Source organism: Trachemys scripta, chromosome 2 (assembly GCF_013100865.1).
Source record: "Trachemys scripta elegans isolate TJP31775 chromosome 2, CAS_Tse_1.0, whole genome shotgun sequence".
Lineage (NCBI taxonomy): Eukaryota > Metazoa > Chordata > Testudines > Emydidae > Trachemys > Trachemys scripta.
Window position 1 is genome coordinate 130,656,661 of NC_048299.1, and position 19,779 is coordinate 130,676,439.

Sequence of the window (19,779 nt, forward strand, 5' to 3'; positions counted from 1 at the left end):
GCTTTCGTGGGTAAGAACCTCACTTCTTCAGATGCAAGAAGTCTTGCATCTGAAGAAGTGAGGTTCTTACCCACGAAAGCTTATGCTCCCAATACTTCTGTTAGTCTCAAAGGTGCCACAGGACCCTCTGTTGCTTTTTACAGATTCAGACTAACACGGCTACCCCTCTGATACTTGAAATATAAATGTTATTTATAGAAACATGGGAAACACTTGGACAAGTCGGCATGGCTGCCAGAGAATGAGTAACCCAGAAGTAGCGAATGGTGAACAGAAAACCATGTTAAAACAGAGGACTAGGTCAAACAGTTGTTCAAACCAAGAAGTTCCACAGGAGAGCGATCTACAATCATTCAAAGAGGAAGCAAACAGAGGAATCCAGGAAAAGCAAGATGGTAACATTTCTGAAGACTCTGACAAATTAAGGTAACGTTTTGGGTTTTATTTTATATGTTCCTGATGGAATTGCCTTCTATTTGAGTGTCTCAGTATATTCAAAGCATTTTTAAAAATGAATATTAAAAAATAACCCAGCACCCTGTATTTGTCTAAACAGATAAGCACATTACTGTTTTACAGAGGATAGTGCCATACCAGATCATTTAGACTTCAGATTTCCTTATACAGGTGTCTTCCTTTTTAAAAATTGTGCACTACATATGTGCCAAATGCTACTGTGTGCTAGATGTATATCCATTCTCTAGTTATTGAAGTTCTTTTCTTTTTTTCTATATGAGAACATTTTCAAACTATTGTATGACTATTTACTCCTCTTTTTATTCTCACCTATATTATCTAGAAATATTGTATCCCTTTGAAGGAAAAAGATACTGCATGAAGACAAAATCTTTATTCTTTTCTACTACCAATTTTCAGCTTTGTGGGTGCTTGTGAATTTGATGCTTGTGAAAGGAATAGGGTTTAAAATAGATCTGTACACAGAACTCATATAGCAGGAACAATGGCTGTGCAAATGTAGATTTACCAGTGTTGCCCCCACTATGCCCCATAGGTGCTGGAACTAGGGATGTTAGGGGGTGCTGCTGCAGCCCTGGCTTGAAGTGGTTTCCATTATATACAGGGCTTACAGTTTGGTTCAATGACTTTCAGCACCACCACTATACAAATTGCTCCAGCACCCCTGCTACACACTTCAATCCTAGTGAACTAAGTGGTCCAGCTCTAGCACTGAAAATAATGCACGCTCTGACCCTTTGATCCTTGGCCTCTCAGTTTAAATTGCCAACGAGGATCCTAATTGTGATTAATTTTTATGATGCAAGCACCAGTTCATTAGGAACTAGATTAAGTCCATTAACTCGCTTTATATAGGACACAGAGTAACCATCAGGTTTCGGTCACTAGCAAAGGTTTCATATCCCATGGCAAATCCTGTCAAAATGTTTGTTTTTTCTCTCAAAACTTACATTTCTCACTTTTTACTATTCACACTGATTTCCTCATAATTTTTCTTGTGTATTTAACAGTGTAGGCCCTGACTATATTCAAAAAAAATTTGAGCATAACCGTGACTTGTATTTGTAGTCTCAAGAAGTATTTATTTTATCAGTCTTTTTTTTCTATATGTGACCTTCGTCCATGTGTCTTTTGTTTGTAATGTTATGAGTGTGGTCATTAGTGTTTTCGGTTTTATATTATACAGTTATTGTGCAGTGTTCTCATTGTCTTAGCAGAAGAAACTTTTGCAGTACTATACTTACGAATGGCTATCTCATCTCAAAACATTTGAAACGATTTGCTCTAAAGTGAAAATGTTACTTAGTTTTTTGTTTTTTCCTTCTCCGATTATTTTCTCCCTATATTTTAGTGTTTATTTCCCCTAGATTTCTTCAGCATGTTTTTTCCCAGATTAATTCCACATTGCTATAGAAAAGAGTGTCTGACTGTAGATAGGCATTAACTCCTTTCAGGGGTTCTCAGGACAAAATTTTTGCTGGCCTCAGAGTGCAGCCATCATCTCTTGCTGGTGGCTGCTCTCACACTTTTTCCTAAAATACTTAATTAGCTTTAGGAAAACCAAATAAATATGCACATATACACATCCAAATAATTGTAACTTATTTATTGCTAGCTAGTAAGTCTGTTGGGAAAAGTGATCTTAACAAACATACAAGTATCACTTCACAGCAGACTTACTCAGCCCTGGCAAGCCTGGGGACAAATTAAGCCCTGGATGGAGGGTCATGGAAGGCAGTGGGGGCCAGAGGAGATCGGGCCAGGGGGTAGGTAATGGGGGGCTGGAGCCTGAAGCCCTGCGGCCAGAGCCTGCTGCCCCACCATGCCTGGGGTGAAGCCGAAAGCCTGAGCCCCACTGCCCCTGAGACGGTAGGGAACTCACAGGCTGCCTGCTCCTACAGCGCTGTGCCCCAGGTGACTCCAGAGGAGGGCAGGGCCCAACCCCTGCTGGTGGCTCCAGCAACCAACACCAAGGCGGTGTATCCAGGAGCACAAGGGGAGGAGGAGGGGATGCTACTTTGCCCTCTTCCCCCACCCTCTCATCACTGCTCAGGAGGATGTGGCCATAAGAAAAGCCCCTGGTGGCCGCATTTGAGAAACACTGTTTTAGACCAGTGGTTTCCAAACTTTTTTGATTGCGCATCCCTATCAGTAAAAAATTTTTGAGCATGCACCCCCTGCTGCGCCGCAGGGCCGGCTCTACCATTTTTGCTGCCCCAAGCAACAACAAAAAAAAAGGCACTCTGACTCCTGCCCAAACTGCCGAAGCGGCGCTGCTCCGGTGGCGCTCCTCCTGCCGCACACCCCGAAGGATCCCCTTGAGCAACCCCTGGGGTGCGTGCACACCACTTTGGAGACCACTGATTTAGACTATTAGATGGCACCGGTGATGTCATTGAAAAAGTGATTTCCTTAAAATTTAAATTTCCAGTAAAGGCTGATTTTTTTTTTAATATATATGTAACCTCCATGTGAAGATAGCTTGGACATTAGTATAGCAATTTCTTATGGGAAATAATAGCATGGGTTTTCTATAATCTTTTCAGAGCATTATTTATTTCAGTTTCTTCTTTCAATCATAGATGTCAAAGAATTACTATCACTAATTTTTTTCAACCTATATAGGCGTTTCATAGTGTCCTCTTATTATATCTAGTTGCTTCCTCTGCTTTTATCTTAAATTTAATTTCTCTTTCCTCTTCAGGCACACCCCATTCAAATACCTGCTAACTATTCATGTCGCCATATGATAAATGATATGTACATTTAGCTATTTCACTCTTTTTTTTCATGTCTCCCATAAATTCTTGTTAATTTGGACTGCTTCTGTAGTCCCTTTCTGTTTCTGTGTATCTTCCTCAGAAATTGCCTAAAACTGAACACGTGCACTGTGCAGTGGAGAGGGGCAGTTCCTTTGTTGTGCCATTCTGCCTTTGTGTATTGCAGCCCAGGCTTGCATTTGTATAGCACTACAAGTGCTTGTCTGCCTCCCTACCCACTGCTGTACCCCAGATCTGGCTTGGATTGTTTCTCCCCAGACATATCAGGCTCTGTGTTACCCAAACAGGCTCTCATTCTAGTCCTTTCTCATTTTCCTTTATTCAGAGCACTCTTGTTTTTTCCTTCCCCTGCGCTCTGTACTCCTGGAATTCTGCACCATTGCGCAATGCAGAATTTTGCAGAAATTAACGTGCACACAGAATTTCATTTCCCCCACAGAAATGGGCTGCAGTGCTGCTAGCCGCCACTAGAGGCTGCTGGACCCGGCAGAGCCCAGCTTGCACATAAAAGACAAGGCCAGTGGGAGGGAGCTAGAGGGTTCCCGGCAGCTGCAGTTCCCAGCATGCCCTAAGGGAAGGAGATGGCAGCATGCAGGAAACTCCATGCAAGCCTGGGACCAAGCATCAGGCTGTTTCTCCCTCTGGATCTCTGTGGGGAGGCGGGGTAGGTATCTGGGAGGGCGTGGCTGGGCTTGGGAGGGAAAGGGGTGTGGGTATCTGGGCCAGGGGGCCCCCATGACTGGTCTTTGGGGGGGAGGAGGTTTGGGTGTGTTGGCTGGGGGGGATCCCTGGCTGGGCTCTGGGGGTGGAGGGCTTGTGGGTGTCTGCCCCCCCTGCTGGGCTCGGAGGGGGGCATCTGGTCCCCTGGCTGGGCTCTGGAGGGGGGGGTAGAGAAACAGGAACTGGATTGTCATAGGGGTTTCTTTAACACTCTATTCCTGGGGAATTTTGGGGTGTGTCTGTATTGTTACAGACATACTTGCTGACAGATATTTTGAAATAAATTACCAAAATAACTGAAACTGGTGTGATTATGTAGTGTTATTTTGAGAAATAAAATTTGCAGAATTTTGCAGAATTTTAAAATATTATGCACAGAATTTTTCATTTTTTGGCGCAGAATTCTCCCAGGAGTAACTCTGTTTGCATGTTCACAGGTGTGTGAGTGACTCAAATGGTTTCCCCTTCTGCACACCCTGAGCCCATGGGAAGCTGCATATGGCACCCCACTGCCTCCATCCCTGCCTAAGCTTCTATCTGCCACCTCCCTCCTCCCTCCTGACTTCTATATTGCCCGCAAGTCCTATCTCTTTCTTCACTACCCACCTGTGAAATTGGTATGGCCTAACTCCTCCGGGGCTGCCTAGGAGCATCTTAGCAGGGCTGGTGATATCACTGGAGTGGGCAGGGAAGGGGGAGGAGGAGGAGGAAATGGCCATTGTCAATGTGCATGTGCTGAAGGCAGGGCATGGGAGTGAGCTAAGGCGATATTAATTTAACAATTGGCGTTCTGCCCATTTGCGATAGGAGAAGTGGAGGAAGGGAAAAGAAACATTTTCCATGCATGCATCTACAGCTGAGCATGATAGAGAAAGAGGATTGCTGTACACTTGTGGTTCAGAAGTGCGATAATGTGTGTCTTGTGTAATCACTTTCTTTGATGTTGGGGTTGCTTCTGAAGTTGCATGCCCAATGCAGGGACACTGTAGATCAATGTTTCTCAAAGCTGGTCCACTACTTGTTCAGGGAAAGCCCCTGGCGGGCCAGGCCAGTTTGTTTACCTGCCGTGTCCGCAGGTTCGACTGATTGCGGCTCCCACGGGCCGCAATTTGCTGCTCCAGGCCAACGGGGCTGCGGGAAGCAGCGCGGGCCGAGGGGTGTGCTGGCCATCCTTCCTGCAGCTCCCATTGTCCTGGAGCGGCGAACCACGGCCAGTGGGAGCCGCGATCGGCCGAACCTGCGGACACGGCCGTTAAACAAAGCAGCCCGGCCCGCCAGGGGCTTTCCCTGAACACGCGGCGGACTGGCTTTGAGAACCACTGCTGTAGATCACAGGCAAGGGGTGATGCTGGTGTAGTGTTTACAAACTGCTCCCAGCACAATTTGCTCCAGGTAGCAGTTACTGATCTCTAGGGATTGGTTTTTGCTGCCCTGTCATAATTTGTAGTCTGGCTAAGAATATAAGAACGGTCATGCTGGGTCAGACCAGTGGTCCCTTCTGACAATGGCCAATACCAGATGCTTCAGAGGGAATGAACAAAACAGGCAGTCATTGAGTGATCCATCCCTTGTCCACTCCCAGCTTCTGGCAAACAGAGGTTAGAGACACAAGGATGGGGGCACTCCAGTCACAAATTTCTACCATTGTGAAATCTCTATTTTAAATTTAGACACAAATAAAGAAAGGTATTTTTGCAGTTTGGAAATGCATTCTACAGAGCTAAACCTCAGGACTATTATATATAAAACCCTGAATGGAGATGATATTCTTTATTAGTGTCTTTCCTGTATAGATTAGGCCATACAATTTCTATGTTAAACAAACACTGAATGGACACAAAACATTAAAAACAGCATAACACATTGTAAACAGTATTTGGAATACTATGTATACTTTTTAAACACAAGCTGTTAGGCAGAAAAATTTCTGTTGTTCCTTATACAGACTTCCCCCATTGTCACGGTTATGCATATTGAACAACTAGTTTTCAACGCAAAATTTGCAGTTCTGCACACATGAGCACACTTCCCTCTGATCTTATTTCAGAGATATTTTCTCAGGCCTTTTCCTCACTGCTAAAACTGAACTGCCTTGACCTCACTGTGTTTTTACCTCAGAATAGCTCACGTACCTTAGTTACTTTGAGGTAAAAAAACAAAATCACCCTTTTTAGCAGTGAGGAAAGAGCATAACGGCTAGATTCTTACAGGGACTTAGGCATTGTGATGCTGAGCATCACAACACCTAATTTTTAAGTGTTTATCTAGAAAATCACAGGAACAACACAGCAATTCACAAAAGCTGAGTTAGGTGCCCGTTCTTCCTATACAATGAATGGGAAGAAATTGGCTTCTAAGAATGTGACTCACAAAAGCCAGGTCACTAGCTGGACTCCCCCAATGTAGCCAATGGGAGATGCCAATGAGAGGCGAGTGTCCTAAGCCTTGCCCCTCTCACAGAAGTTGGGACTGCAGGGAGGCACCTATCCCTGCTAGCTATCCGCAACTGGGAACCACTCTCCTGGGCTCAGGCGTCTTAGGCGCCTAAGCTGTTTTGTGTCAGATTGAGCTAGGCAGGTGCCAGACTCCACACAAAGCAGCCGGAGGAGGTGGTAGTGGTAGTGCCTACCTTGTAAGTTTAGCCCAGTGGTTGGAGAACTCACCTGAGATGTGGGAGACCACTGTTCAAATCCTCTCTCTCCCGCTGCCAAGGAGGAAGTTGAACTTGGAGTCTCCCATATCCAGGTGAGTGTTCTAATCACTTTGCTAAAAGTTATAAGGTGAGCAATGGCACAACTACGCCACCTCCTTCTCCAACCAGGCTTTGAATGAAACCCCATCTAGTAGGCAGCCTCTGAGCACTCCTACCAGATTGGGCCCAACCCACAAAATAGGCATTTGCCAGCCTATCTGCCTTGACTGGTGAGTCACTCTGCGGATTTGGTGGGAGATAGGCATCTGGATGCCTAGAATAAGGCCTGCCCTGAGGCTCTGCTCCCACTTCCTGTTTTTCCCCCATGGCCCCGCCCATGCTGCTCCTCTTCCTGACCTCACTCCACCTCCCTCCCCCGAAGCGTGTGAGAGCTCAGGGCAGCTTAGGCTGGCCCAGGACTCGGGGAGGCTGGGGTCATCTGGCGGGCCAGTGCTCAGGTCAGCTCAGACTGGTCAGCTAGCTGTGGCTTAGGCCAGCTTGGGCCGGCCAGGAGCCTGGAGTGGCTGTGGCAGGCAGGCCAGGGCCTGTTTGGGCCAGGCGGTAGCCCAGAGCTCAGGGCAGCTGTGGCGGGTGGGCTGGGCCTCAGGCCTGCTTGGGTATTAACTTCACAGCTTTAGCATGTCTATGTAAACCAGCCTTTACTAAGAAAAGGGAAGGGAATAAGGGAAATTGAGGGGGGAAAACGCAAGTGCACCCACACACACGGCAGACATTCAGATGCAAATGCTTTTGATTATGTCCTCCCCACAGTCGGTATCAGAGTTGTCAAGCCACAAACAATAATGGTGCATTTAACATCTCTGAGTCAGCATTATAGTGTGTCTCCTCACTGCTAAGAAAATGTTTTTACTGTGCGGTAACGAACGTGCATTAGCTTTCCCACTGTAAAAATATAGTGGAGATAAGACACGATAGTTTCACAAAAGGCAAACTAGGTTAGGTCAGCACTGTGTCCCCTGCCAAACCAATGCAAATGAGTTCCTGATACTGCCCCCTGACCCCAGCTTCTTGACCCACTTGTGCAGTAAGTCCACCCCGGCCCTCCCCTCCGCCCTGGCCGCACAGCAGAGAGCGCGGCCTAACCCTGCCCATGTGAGGGCACCGGGTGGCTTTAGTGCGTGTTACTGAGCACGCTCCATATCAGCAAAGCTGCGGATTGCGATGTCACATGGGCAATTGGAGTTGTTGCCAAAAACTTTGGACGCCGCATAAGAGCAAAAGGGGGGAGGGACGTGACGTGACAAGCAATGCGTTTGCACTGGGTGAGGGAGCGCTGCGGTTTAACCCCTCGGCTGCTGGCAGATAGTTCCATTCTTTGTCCGTCTCGCGCCACGGTTGCTGCATGGGGTGGCCAGTCTGAGCTGGGAGCACCCCTGGCTGCAGAGGTCCGAGTGTGTCGGGGGGTTGTCATGGTGACTGGTAATAGGGCGCTGTTGTAGCATGAGGACCATGGGCCTGACATCAAGACCTCTTCTCCCCCGTCTGCTGATGTGAGGCAGGGGGCTGAGGAAACAGGTAGGAGTAGGCCCTGTGCTGAGGGAGCTCCTCTGCTCTGTCCCCGGCCCCCACGTGGGGGAGGGTCTCCACTGAACTGGGCTGGTCTGATCAGGTCACTGTGTGATGGTGAATGTAGCTGAGCCGGTTCCTCGGCCCCAGTGGGAGGCAAAGCCCCTCTGGGCCTGGCTGGCACCAGGGCTGTTCACTTGCCTTGGGGCTGGGTCACCTGCCACTGCTGCTCTCCAGGCCGGAATGGTAGAGGAGTGGGACTTTCAATAGCTGTGAGCCTGGCAGATAATAGTGATGGTCTTTTTTAAGCACCATTATCACTTGATGTTTTCACACTTGTAGGAAATTGTATGTGCATGTGAGGCAATAATTATTTAATGACCATCTCTGAGCAGTTCTCAAGCAGTGTTTTTCTTACATTGCCTAGCTGTACATTTTGATTACTGTTGCTGGAAATGTTTTTCTGTTGGTCTGTGCATGTATGGTGAAATCAGCGTTGACTCATGTTTACTGATAAAAATCCTTCCAGGCTTAACGACCAACACTGATGTTCCTGTTTCGGTAACTCTTTACATGTTGCAGAGCTCTCTGACATGCAAGCTCAAATCAGTCACCTGTGGAAATGAGCAAGGGAGTGTTTCTTGCCAAGTCTCAAAAAAATAAAAATGGCTCTGCCTTTCAAAACAAGCCCAACCCATTTCAGAGGGAGGGAAGTGGGAATATTTATACAAATTCCATATTTTTTTTAGTAATAATGTAAATACACACAAATCTATTATTTTAAAAAGTGTAATGTGTAACAATGTTGTATGCAGCAAAACTAGTCCTAGAAATAAAAAAGGGGTAGAGGAGTGGGACTTGCATACAGCATCTGCCCCCCACCCAACCTGCAAGGAGCTTGGGGTAGGGAAGTGGGACTTGCAATGCAGCGTCTTCCCTGCAGGCTCAGTGAGCTTCCATGCACCTTTTCCGGGCTGTAGCATCCCACTCTGGGGAGTGGGGGGGAGGCTGTGGCTCCCCTTAGACAGCCGGGTTTCAGCATTACTTGGGCTGGGACTGCACCCCTCAGTGCCTCCTCTCACTCCTGCTCCTCACAGTCACAGGCTGACCGGGGAACAGCTGCAGCCGCTGTTTTGGGTGACTGCAGCTTGAAGTTCAGACCTCAGAGCCCCCCACAAACACCTGGAGAATGCAAATGCTGAGCTTGTTATATGCCCCGTGCAGGTTCCGGGGCGGCTGGAGGCTGGCGGCGGTCTCTGCTACTCAGCGTCCCGGCTTCGTCAGTCATCTCCCGGGAGTCCGAGGGAGGGAGGGGACTGGTGAACCCGGGAAGGGGAGTAGCACATACCGCCTCCTCAGCCGCCCCGGAACCTGCCTGGGCATAACAAGAAGCAAACACTTCCGGCGGAAGCCCGCTCCCAGCCGGCGCACAGCCCAAAATAAAGCCGAGCGGGCGCCCGCCGCGAGCCCCCGAGCCCCCCTCGATGACATTTCGAGCCGCTGTGGCCCAGCAAGAGCCCCGGGCCGCTGCTCGGCGCGGAGCTGCCGCGGGCTGAGGCGAGGGAGCAGGCGCCGAGAGCTGCTGCTGCGGGAGGCTAAGGAAAGTCTCGCGGGGAAGAGGCCTGTGCTCCGAGGCCGCCTTGCAGCGAGCCTGGCGTGACTTCGGCTCCCCGGTCAGCCCCCGGAGATCCAGGCGGAGGGACAGACCGCGCGGGGGGCTCCCGGCTCGGTGAGTCCTTCGCTACCTGCGCAGTTTCAAGCGGGAGAGAGCGAGAGAAACGGGGTTTTCTTCAGACGCTTCTTGGGTTTTGTGCTTCTCTTTAAAGTCACACTGGAGGAATATTAGCGGAGACTATTTCAAACATTGAATCTATCCCCCCATGTAAGTATTCTCACACTTCTTATCACCCTGTCTGTACTGGGCTAGCTTGAGTATCACTTCAAAAGTTTTTTCTCTGACTTAATTGGCCTCTCAGAGTTGGTAAGACAACTCCCACCTGTTTATGCTCTCTGTATGTGTGTATATATATCTCCTCAATATATGTTCCATTCTACACATCCGAAGAAGTGGGCTGTAGCCCACGAAAGCTTATGCTCTAATAAATCTGTTAGTCTCTAAGGTGCCACAAGTACTCCTGTTCTTTTTGCAGATACAGACTAATACGGCTGCTACTCTGAAACCTGTCATGTATTGAGTGTTCTTTTACATTTGTTTACTCCTTTTCTATGTCAGGATTGAATAGTCTATAAATAAATACTAGATTGGAATGGAACCAGATGCATAGAATTGCGTGATTTAAAAGGTGTAACATTTTGCATTAACCTTGTTGGAAAGTTTTATAAATTCTGTAAAGATTGCCTTTTATACTAGAAGTAGATTTAGAGTATAAATTAACTAGAATATTGTATTTAGAATAATTATAAATCTTGGCATCTAACATTTACAGGTAGGTTACAAACCTCAATTTAATCCTCAGCACACCCATTTTAGTTACTTAATCTCAGTTTAATAATTGAAGCACAGAGCTGTCATGTGACTTAGACAAAGTCTACTGTTTTGTTCCCTTATTAAGAGTCAACTAATAGGACCAGAGCATCCTATCTATGGGTAAGTGTCCGAAGGGTAAGAATGAAAACAAGAGAAGGCTGTTTTAGGGTTATTAAAGAAGTAAAAACCTTCCTTTTTTTTTTTTTTTTTTTTTTTTTTTAAATGGAGACAAACTTAAAACTTGTTTGTACATATTTTACCTGCTGCTATTACAAGATGCAAGTGATGCTGAAAATTACCATAACTGAAATAGTAAAGTGGATACAGACATTTTCCTATTTGGTTTAGTTTGTATATAGTCAATTTCACTGTTGCCCTATATTCAGTTTGCCCTATTTGGGGTCTTCAAATAACATTTGAGAGAGAAACATTTTTTAAAGTTTGGGAGACAAAAATGACAATGGAGTCTAGGGAAAATCTAGTATCTGAAACTTTAATTAAATTTTTTAAAGCTGATCAGATTTCACAGTGTCCTTTTATGTAGAGCCAGAAATGTAAATGGCATTTCAATAATTATAATCCATTCCCTCAGAAAGTTTGCAGTCTAAAGGTATGGAGAGGTAAAATACATAGACTAAAATGATGTCTGTTTATCAGGTTTAGCAGAATATGTAGATTTTCAGAAATGTCCTGCAGGAGTTGGACTCAGGATTCATTAATTGAGAGATTGCCAAATGGTAGGCATGATAAAGGCAAACGCTAAAGGGAACAATAGGAGAGTTGCTAAAGTACAATGTATAAAGCAGGGAGAAGTGTAGCAGGAAATAAGGACAGAAGTGTCAGGAAGGAGGTGCAATTCATGTCTATTGTAAATACACTTCACAATATTAGAAATGATTTCTGGGTTTGTATTTTTATTTCTGATACATATAAATTTTTCTGTGATATCTATAAAGCACTAGAAGTCCCTTCTCTGGAGTAATTTAAAACTGAAATGGATAAAGCAATAGAATAGTGATTCTTAGACTTGTGAATGACTATTGGTTAATTCCAATGGCGTCTTAGGGGATACTTGGTATGTGAAAGGGCAGGTGTTTAAAGAGAGCAACTTTAGCTTAAGGCAAGCAGTAGACTGTAGAATGAAAAAGTTTGAGAACCATCATGTTAGAAAATAGACACTGTAGCTAAGAATCCTGCGCTGGCTAGATCTAATACATCTTCATATCCAAATTTTCTGACATTGAGGACAGCCAGGAGATATTTTGTGTCAAAACATTGTACCTTTGGCAAAAATATACTCATTCATCCTCATGAATGTACCTTACATATTTGTGTATTTCAAAGCCAGGGTATGTTTCAGCGAAAGACAAGCAAGTCCACTGGCCCTTCGGCTAGTGCAGAAGAGACGCAGAAGAAAGATACTGCAATGATAAATTTGACTAGACATGAAAAGGAAAAATATATTCCCAGTGATGAACTTTCTTTAGCAAGTGCAACTGGTGACCAGAAAGAGAAACCTGCATTAGAAACCAAAAAAGAATGTGCACATTCAGGACATGGAAAAACTACTCAGGCACATGACCTGAAGGCATCCCTGACCAGCCACGATTCCCATAAAAACTGTGAAGTAAAGCTGTCGGCATCAAGTAGCTCTTCAGCAAAGGAGTCATCTGTAGACAAGTGAGTTTTTTATTGAAAGTTTGCTGTAAATCAGGTATTTTAATTTGTTTTTAATATTAATGTAAGTAAAATAGGCATAAATGCCAAAGGATTTAATAGTTGTATGTAGGTAATTAGTGTGCATTATTGCTGCATGACACTTAGCTTGAATCTTTCACTTCCTGAGTTGAAGGGATTTGGCTGCATCTCAGTAACCTGTGTGTAGATGGATCTCTTGGTACTCCATAGCAGTCCCCTTTGGCCAGTCTAGAAGTGCTGATGAGCTTTGAAGACCTTTAAGCTGGATGCAGGGCCTTGAGAATTGTAGGAATACAAGGTGGTACTGTAAACCAAGGAACCAATCTTTTATAAACACTTAATTCTAGGGGCAGGGGCTAACTACTGGGAATAGGAATATATTTTATCTTAAAATTCTTAGTCTCCGCTGTGAAAGAATGCTCTGATATTTTGTACTCAGTGGAAGTTCTGTCTGCAAGGACCACAAGAGTAGATGGCTTTAAACATCATCTGCAATCTTTAAAAGGAGAAATTAAGGAAAAATGGGGAGGTGGGCAGATGGCTGGATGGGAACTAGCTGATCATTTTGTGAGCACCCTCTGCTGGATCTTCAGGATTCGTTTAATTAACTAGTTTTTATTCCCAGAACTTTTCCAACTCTGCATATTTCTAGAGTTTTGATCTGTTGACCCTGACTTTTTAAAGAAAGGTTTGACTTAAATATAGAGGAATGCTGGTATGTGAAGAAGGAACATTTTGCTTCCCTCAAGAAAAAGGCAAAACTCTTAAGACCTGTGTGCACTAGAAAATTAGGTTGGCATAAGATAAAATCCACATCCCTGGGTGTTAAACTAACCTGAGTCCCTGCATTGACACTGTTAGGTCGGTGGAAGGATTCTTCCATCGACCTTGCTACTGCCTCCCAGGGAGGTGGATTACCTACACGGATGGGTGAATCCCTCCCGTTGGCATAGGTAATGTCTACACTGAAGTGCAACTGGCATAGCTGCAGCAGCGCAGCTGTGCTGCTCTAGCATTTTGAGTGTAGACAAGCCCTTATTGAAGTGAGAGCAGGATCAGAGAAAATCAGTCTCTCGATATATCTATATACAAAACCTCAGGCCCAAATCTGTGATCTCATGCAAGTAAGAGAAGTAAGATAAAGTTGGGGACTAGTTGTCTGAGTGAGGATTTGCTGCAAAGGCTCCATAAAGAGAAACTGGTGTTCTCAAAGTGGGAGACCTGTGGGAATCTTTAGGGAAATGAACCTATTGACGTTTTAAATGGGTATTTATACATAGTGGAAAGTGAAAAGAAAATAAATAAATATAAATGTGGCTGCTCCTTTTCCTTCGTATAGATTGATAAAATGGTAGAGCAAGGAAGTGCTTTACCCTCATTATTCCATGACCGATGCCTTATTTACTAAACACCATCCAATGTGTAAGTGAGTACAAAATTATTCATTTCCTCATGGCGCTTTTTAAGGTGCTCATCAAACAGCATTATTTTTAATTTTAGTTGAGAAAAGTGAATAAGTATGAACATTGGCTTGAAAATGCTACTTATTTCATGTTTTCACAAACTTGCCACTTATGTAAGTAATCCCCTTAAACAAGTATTGCAGTTTTATGTATTTGAAACTTCCAGCACAAAATAGTTTTCTGTTTTCTCGTAGATTGATCTCATAGACTTCATGAAGTCAGCCTCCTCTATTTTCATTTATTTTAATTTTTGAAATTAGCTGTTGCTGTGTAATAAAGGCTTTTGTGCTTCTATATAATTTATGTAGTTGAGTATCTGGACTTATCAGTATTATGAATAATACATCTAATCATCACCATCATTAAAAAGGATTTACATAATCCTCAAGATCTCCTTTTAAAAATGTAAAATAAAAATGGTAATTAACTGTATTGAAAATGCAATAAACCAGGAACTCCCCCCCCCGATGCTTCATACAGTATTTTGAATCCTGTGGTCTCAGTCCTGGTAATACTTCTTTTTTTAAGTAGTCACGTTGAAGTAAATGAAGACTAGTCATATTAATAATTGTTTGCAGGATTGGGCTATTGTCTCCCCCTTCCCTCCATTTGTAGGGTTTTTTTAATCTTTGTCCGCTCTGAAAATTCTTGGTCTGCCTTAGTTTGTGGTATTCTCATCCTTACCATTTCTCCTCTTCACACTTCGGTTATATTATCCATTAAGAGTCCTACAAATATCTGGGGTTAGTTTTATCCTGGTGTGTACAACATGCAGCTCTTTCTCCCCCTTTTAAAGTTCTTGGGTACCATCTTCCTTCCTGACTGTTTTTACAATAGAACAAAATCTTCATCTAAGTGTTATTTAAGAACTACTATAAATGTTTGAATTTAAAGTAGAAGATTTTACTTACAGCCTGTTTGGGGTTCTTGTTCTATTTAGGTCATCTTCCTTTATGCCCATTGTATTCTCAAGTTTTCTAATGGCACCTGTTTTGAGAAGAAATTTCTGTCTCTTCCTTTGACCCAGATACACACAGAAATTGCAGTGGGTGCAACCTTTTTTTGTGCACACTCAACTTGAGTGTTTTTCACTCTCAATTTTAAAGGAAGTGCTGCTCACACCAATTTTGCTGACACCCTGCCAGCAGAAAGTGGGGTAATATCCTAAAAGAATTGGATATTATCTTGCCCTGAAATCAATTAACTATTACATACAAAAAACGTTCCTGGAAAAAAAACAACATTCTTTAGACTGCCAAGTTGAACACTGGAAACTTAGTGTCAGAAGTTAGGTTGCTCATTTAACTTCAGTTCACCTTCCTTGTTCTTTTGTATACAGGCAGTTAATTAAAGCTTGTATTCCAGTGCATTTTTTTTTCCATAGGACCCTCTGTCTAATTCAGTGCACAGATTGGATAGTGATAAAAGAATGAGCTAGCTGCCCAATATTTTTATTCTTATAACTCTTACTGATCCCATATCTATTTACTGAATACCATCCAAAGCCTGCTGTGAATACAGAGTTGTTCATTTCCTCCTGGCCTTTTGTAGGGCACTCATTCCCATAATATCAGAGTGCCTCACAAACATTAATGAATTGATCTCCACTGAGAGATGAGAACGTTATCCCCATTTTGCAGATGGAAACTGAGACAGAGATTTGCCTGAGGCCACACAATGAATGAATGTCAGAACCGATATAAGTACTTGGGACGTCTAGACTTACCAGCAGGAGTTGTGGGGAAAAACAACTTGAGAGAGCAGGACAAATGTATGAGTGTGATTGTATGATGAGGTTGTTCGTAATGGTAGGGGGCAGAGCTCAGCAGCCCTGAGTCTCACTTCTGGCTTATGTCTCATGTTCCTAAAATCTCATGCCTCAGGGTTTCAGCTGGCCACCTTCAGGGGTCAGGAAGGGATCCTCCCCCTCACCCCACAATGTATTATGATTTTTTTTTTTTTAAATTGGTCCTTTTGAAGGATAAAAGATGGCCACAGCTGGAGAAATGGGACACTAGGCTGGGTGGACAAATGCTCTGAGGTGGCACTCTCTCTGGCTGGCTAGTTCTTGCTCACATGCTCAGGATCTGATTGTCATGTGTGGAATCGAGAAGGAATTTCCCCCTATGTCAGATTGGCAGTGTCCTCAGGGGGGGTTTCACCACCTTCTGCAGCGTGTGGGTGCGGTTACCTGCCAAGATCATCTAGGTATATCTCACTTAATCATTTCCCTGCCATTGTGGGGTGCTTAGGTCTATGGTGCACCTTGGTCCCTCCTGTTTTGCCCGTGGCACAGAATAGCCTACCCTTCTGAGGGTGTAATACTTTGGGCTAATTTCAGTTGTTGGGTTTAATGTGTGGATGGATGCAGGATGATGTTGGTGTCCTGTGATATACAGGAGGCAGATGATCCATTGGTTTCTTGTTCATTTTTCCAGACCACACTGGTTTACTGACGGAGATGCTAAACATCTGCAGCCCTCATTTACATCATCTGCAGTTGTTTGTGAGTGCTTAGCACTCCTGCAAATCAGGCCCTGGATGATTAAAGTTGGGCACCTGGGAAATTTTGAAACACAATTACCTGGAAACACTTTGGTTTAAGAGACTTGCTCAGTATCACATAGAAACCCTGATGGAAGCAGGGATACAAATGAGTGCTCCTATGTGGTGTTCATCAGTCTTAACCATAAGACTACCCTTTTTCTTCCTTCAGTCCACTCTCTCATTCACTACACACCTCCCAGCTTCTGCAGCAGATGAGGCAGAGATCTTACAAACAACCTCATTCACCGCACAACTGAGTTCTGTCCATCCTGTGCACTGAATTGAAAAAATAGCATGTGATCATGTAACTAAGGAGTATCCTAGTGTGTGTGTGTGTGTGTGTGTATATATATGCACAGGAAAGCAGAATAAGGTTGCATAGCAATTGAAAGTTTGGGAATGGCAGAGGTGCTTAATGACTTCTTCGTTTTGGTTTTCACCAAGAAGGTTGGTGGTAATTGGATGTCTCACATAGTGAATGCGAGTGAAAATGAGGTAGGATCAGAAGAGGCTAAACTAGGGAAAGAACAAGTAAAAAATTACTTGGACAGATTAGATGTCTTTAAGTCACCAGGGCCTGATGAAATGCATCCTAGAATACTCAAGAAGCTGACTGAGGAGATATCTGAGCCACTAACAATTAATTTTGAGAAGTCATGGAAGACATGAGAGATTCCAGAAGACTGGAAAAGGGCAAATATAGTGCCCATCTATAAAAAGGGAAATAAGGACAACCCAGGGAATTACAGACCAGTCAGCTTAGCTTAACTTCTGTACCCAGAAAAATAATGGAGCAGATAATTAAGCAATCAGTTTGTAAACATCTAGAACAGGGGTAGACAACCTATGGCACGCATGCTGAAGGCGGCACGCGAGCTGATTTTCAGTGGCACTCACACTGTCCAGGTCCTGACCACCGGTCCGGGGGGCTCTGCACTTTAATTTAGTTTTAAGTGAAGCTTCTTAAACATTTTAAAAACCTTTACTTTACATACAACAATAGTTTAGTTATATATTATAGACTTATAGAAAGAGACCTTCTAAAAACATGAAAATGTATTACTGGCACGTGAAACCTTAAATTAGATTGAATAAATGAAGACTCAGCACACCACTTCTGAAAGGTTGCCAACCCTGGTCTAGAAGATAAGGAGATACGTAACAGTCAGCATGGATTTGTCAAAAACAAATTGCATCAGTCCAACCTGATAGCTTTTTTTGACAGGGTAACAAGCCTTGTGGTTGCGGGGAAGTGGTAGACATGGTATATCTTGACTTCAGTAAAGCTTTTGATACAGTCTCGCATGACCTCATAAATAAACTAGGGAAATCCAATCTAGATGGAGTTACTATAAGGTGGGTGCAAAACTGGTCAAAACCATTCTCAGAGAGTAGTTATCAGTGGTTCACAGTCATGCTGGAAGGACGTAACGAGTGGGGTTCCGCAGGGATCCGTTCTGGGTCAGTTCTGTTCAATGTCTTCATCAATGATTTAGATAATGGCATAGAGAGTACACTTATAAAGTTTGCAGACAATACCAGGGTGGGAGGGGTTGCAAGTGCTTTGGAGAATAGGATTAAAATTCAAAATGATCTGGACAAACTGTAGAAATGGTCTGAAGTAAATAGGATGAAATTCAATAAAGAAAATGCAAAGTACTCCACTTAGAAGGAACAATCAGTTGCACACATACAAAATGGGAAATGACTGCCTAGGTAGGAGTACTGCGGAAAGGGATCTGGGGGTCATAGTGGACCACAGGTTAAATATGAGTCAACAGTGTAATGCTGTTGCCGCCCCTCCCACCCCCCCACCCCCCAAAAAAAACCAAACAAACAGAAACGAACATCATTCTGGGATGTATTAGGAGTGTTGTGAGCAAGACACAAGAAGTAATTCTTCCGCTCTACTCTGCTCTGATTAGGCCTCAACTGGAGTACTGTGTCCAGTTCTGGGCACCACATTTCAGGAAGGATGTGGACAAATTGGAGAGAGCCCAGAGAAGGGCAACAAAAATGATTAAAGGTCTAGAAAACATGACCGTTTAGGGAAGATTGGAAAAAAAAAATGTTTGTTTAGTCTGGAAAAGAGACAACTTAGGGGGACATAACAGTTTTCAAGTATGTAAAAGGTTGTTAAAAGGAGGAGGAAGAATTTTTTTTTTTTTTTTTTTTTTTTTTTTTTTTAACCTGAGGCTAGGACAAGAAGCAATAGGCTTAAATTGCAGCAAGGGAGGTTTAGGTTGGACATTAGGAAAAACTTCCTAACTGTTAGGGTGGTTAAGCACTGGAATAAATTGCCTAGGGAGGTTGTGGAATCTCCGTCATTGGAGATTTTTAAGAGCAGGTTAGACAAACACCTGTCAAGAATAGTCTAGATAATTAGTCCTGCCATGAGTGCAGGGGAGTGGACTAGATGACCTCTTGAGGTCCCTTCCAGTTCTGATTCTATGAAATGTCAGAATTTCAAGTGGTCAACTTTGCATCCTAAATAGCCTTCTTTTAATACGGTTTTCTTACTTGTAACTTACTAGATTTAAAAAAAAAAAAAAAAAAAAAAAATTTTAAACAAAAAAGGTTTAAAAATTCATTATGTTCAATGGTAACATACCTTCCTCCCAAAAGGAAAATGGTGACTCAGTTTATATGTAAGCCAAACTGAACAGAACTACTGAACAGAATTTTCAAGGACAAAGAAAAGGCACTTATCTGGTATCAGAGCTTTCTCCCTGCGGCAGAATCGGGGTGGGGAGGGGCATGGGAGTGGGGTGTGAAACTCGCAAGTATCTCTTATAAGGGAAGGAGTTTGGTAACCTACATATATAGGGTCAATATCAGCCTCCCCTGTAATAGAGTAGGTTTCCAAAGAGAATTTACAGAAAACGTTTGAGCTTTACTGTCTTCACCCAAGATCAAAAGGTGTTGTGAAACTTTAATATGTCTAGTTACAGATATTTGATGAAATACTATTTTAAAGCCATTGTGCTGTTAACTGTGGATTACTCTAGTGGCTGTCTGAACACCTCTGAGCAAGTATACTGAAAAAAGGAGCCTGTCTGTGATATTTCTGTTAGAAATGTTTCATCATATCTTGGCATGTACAGAAACCTATTTTCAGGTTCCTAAGTTGCAGCTGGTGGAGAGTGTACTCCAAAATATATAATCTTTAATGAGAATCTATTTTATGTGATTAACAGCTTTTCCCCTTAAGACAACTCAGTCTTACCAAGATTTGTCACAGAAAACAATTCTGTCTATTTATAATCTATTTATGATATTGCTTGAATCTTCAGGAAGGAGATTTATGGCTCTGAGTATAAATAGTTTAAATAGGACTATTTAAAAGCAATTAATATTCAGATAATGTTGTGATGCTAACAATTTGGT

At 43.5% G+C, this 19,779-nt stretch overlaps 1 protein-coding gene across 6 annotated transcripts in view; it reads left to right on the forward strand.

Moving 5' to 3' along the window:
• The window catches only part of OTULIN (OTU deubiquitinase with linear linkage specificity), a 57,665-nt gene that overhangs the window by 19,074 nt on the left and 18,812 nt on the right, over positions 1-19,779 (forward strand). For 3 of the 6 annotated variants that reach the window (XM_034761561.1, XM_034761556.1, XM_034761557.1), the window contains exons 2-3: positions 199-426; positions 12,029-12,364. In XM_034761561.1, the coding sequence (XP_034617452.1) occupies positions 199-426; positions 12,029-12,364 (564 nt within the window). Of the gene's footprint in view, positions 1-198; positions 427-9,585; positions 10,079-12,028; positions 12,365-19,779 lie in introns of those variants that run through there. The other 3 variants (XM_034761558.1, XM_034761559.1, XM_034761560.1) reach the window with 3 other exon arrangements.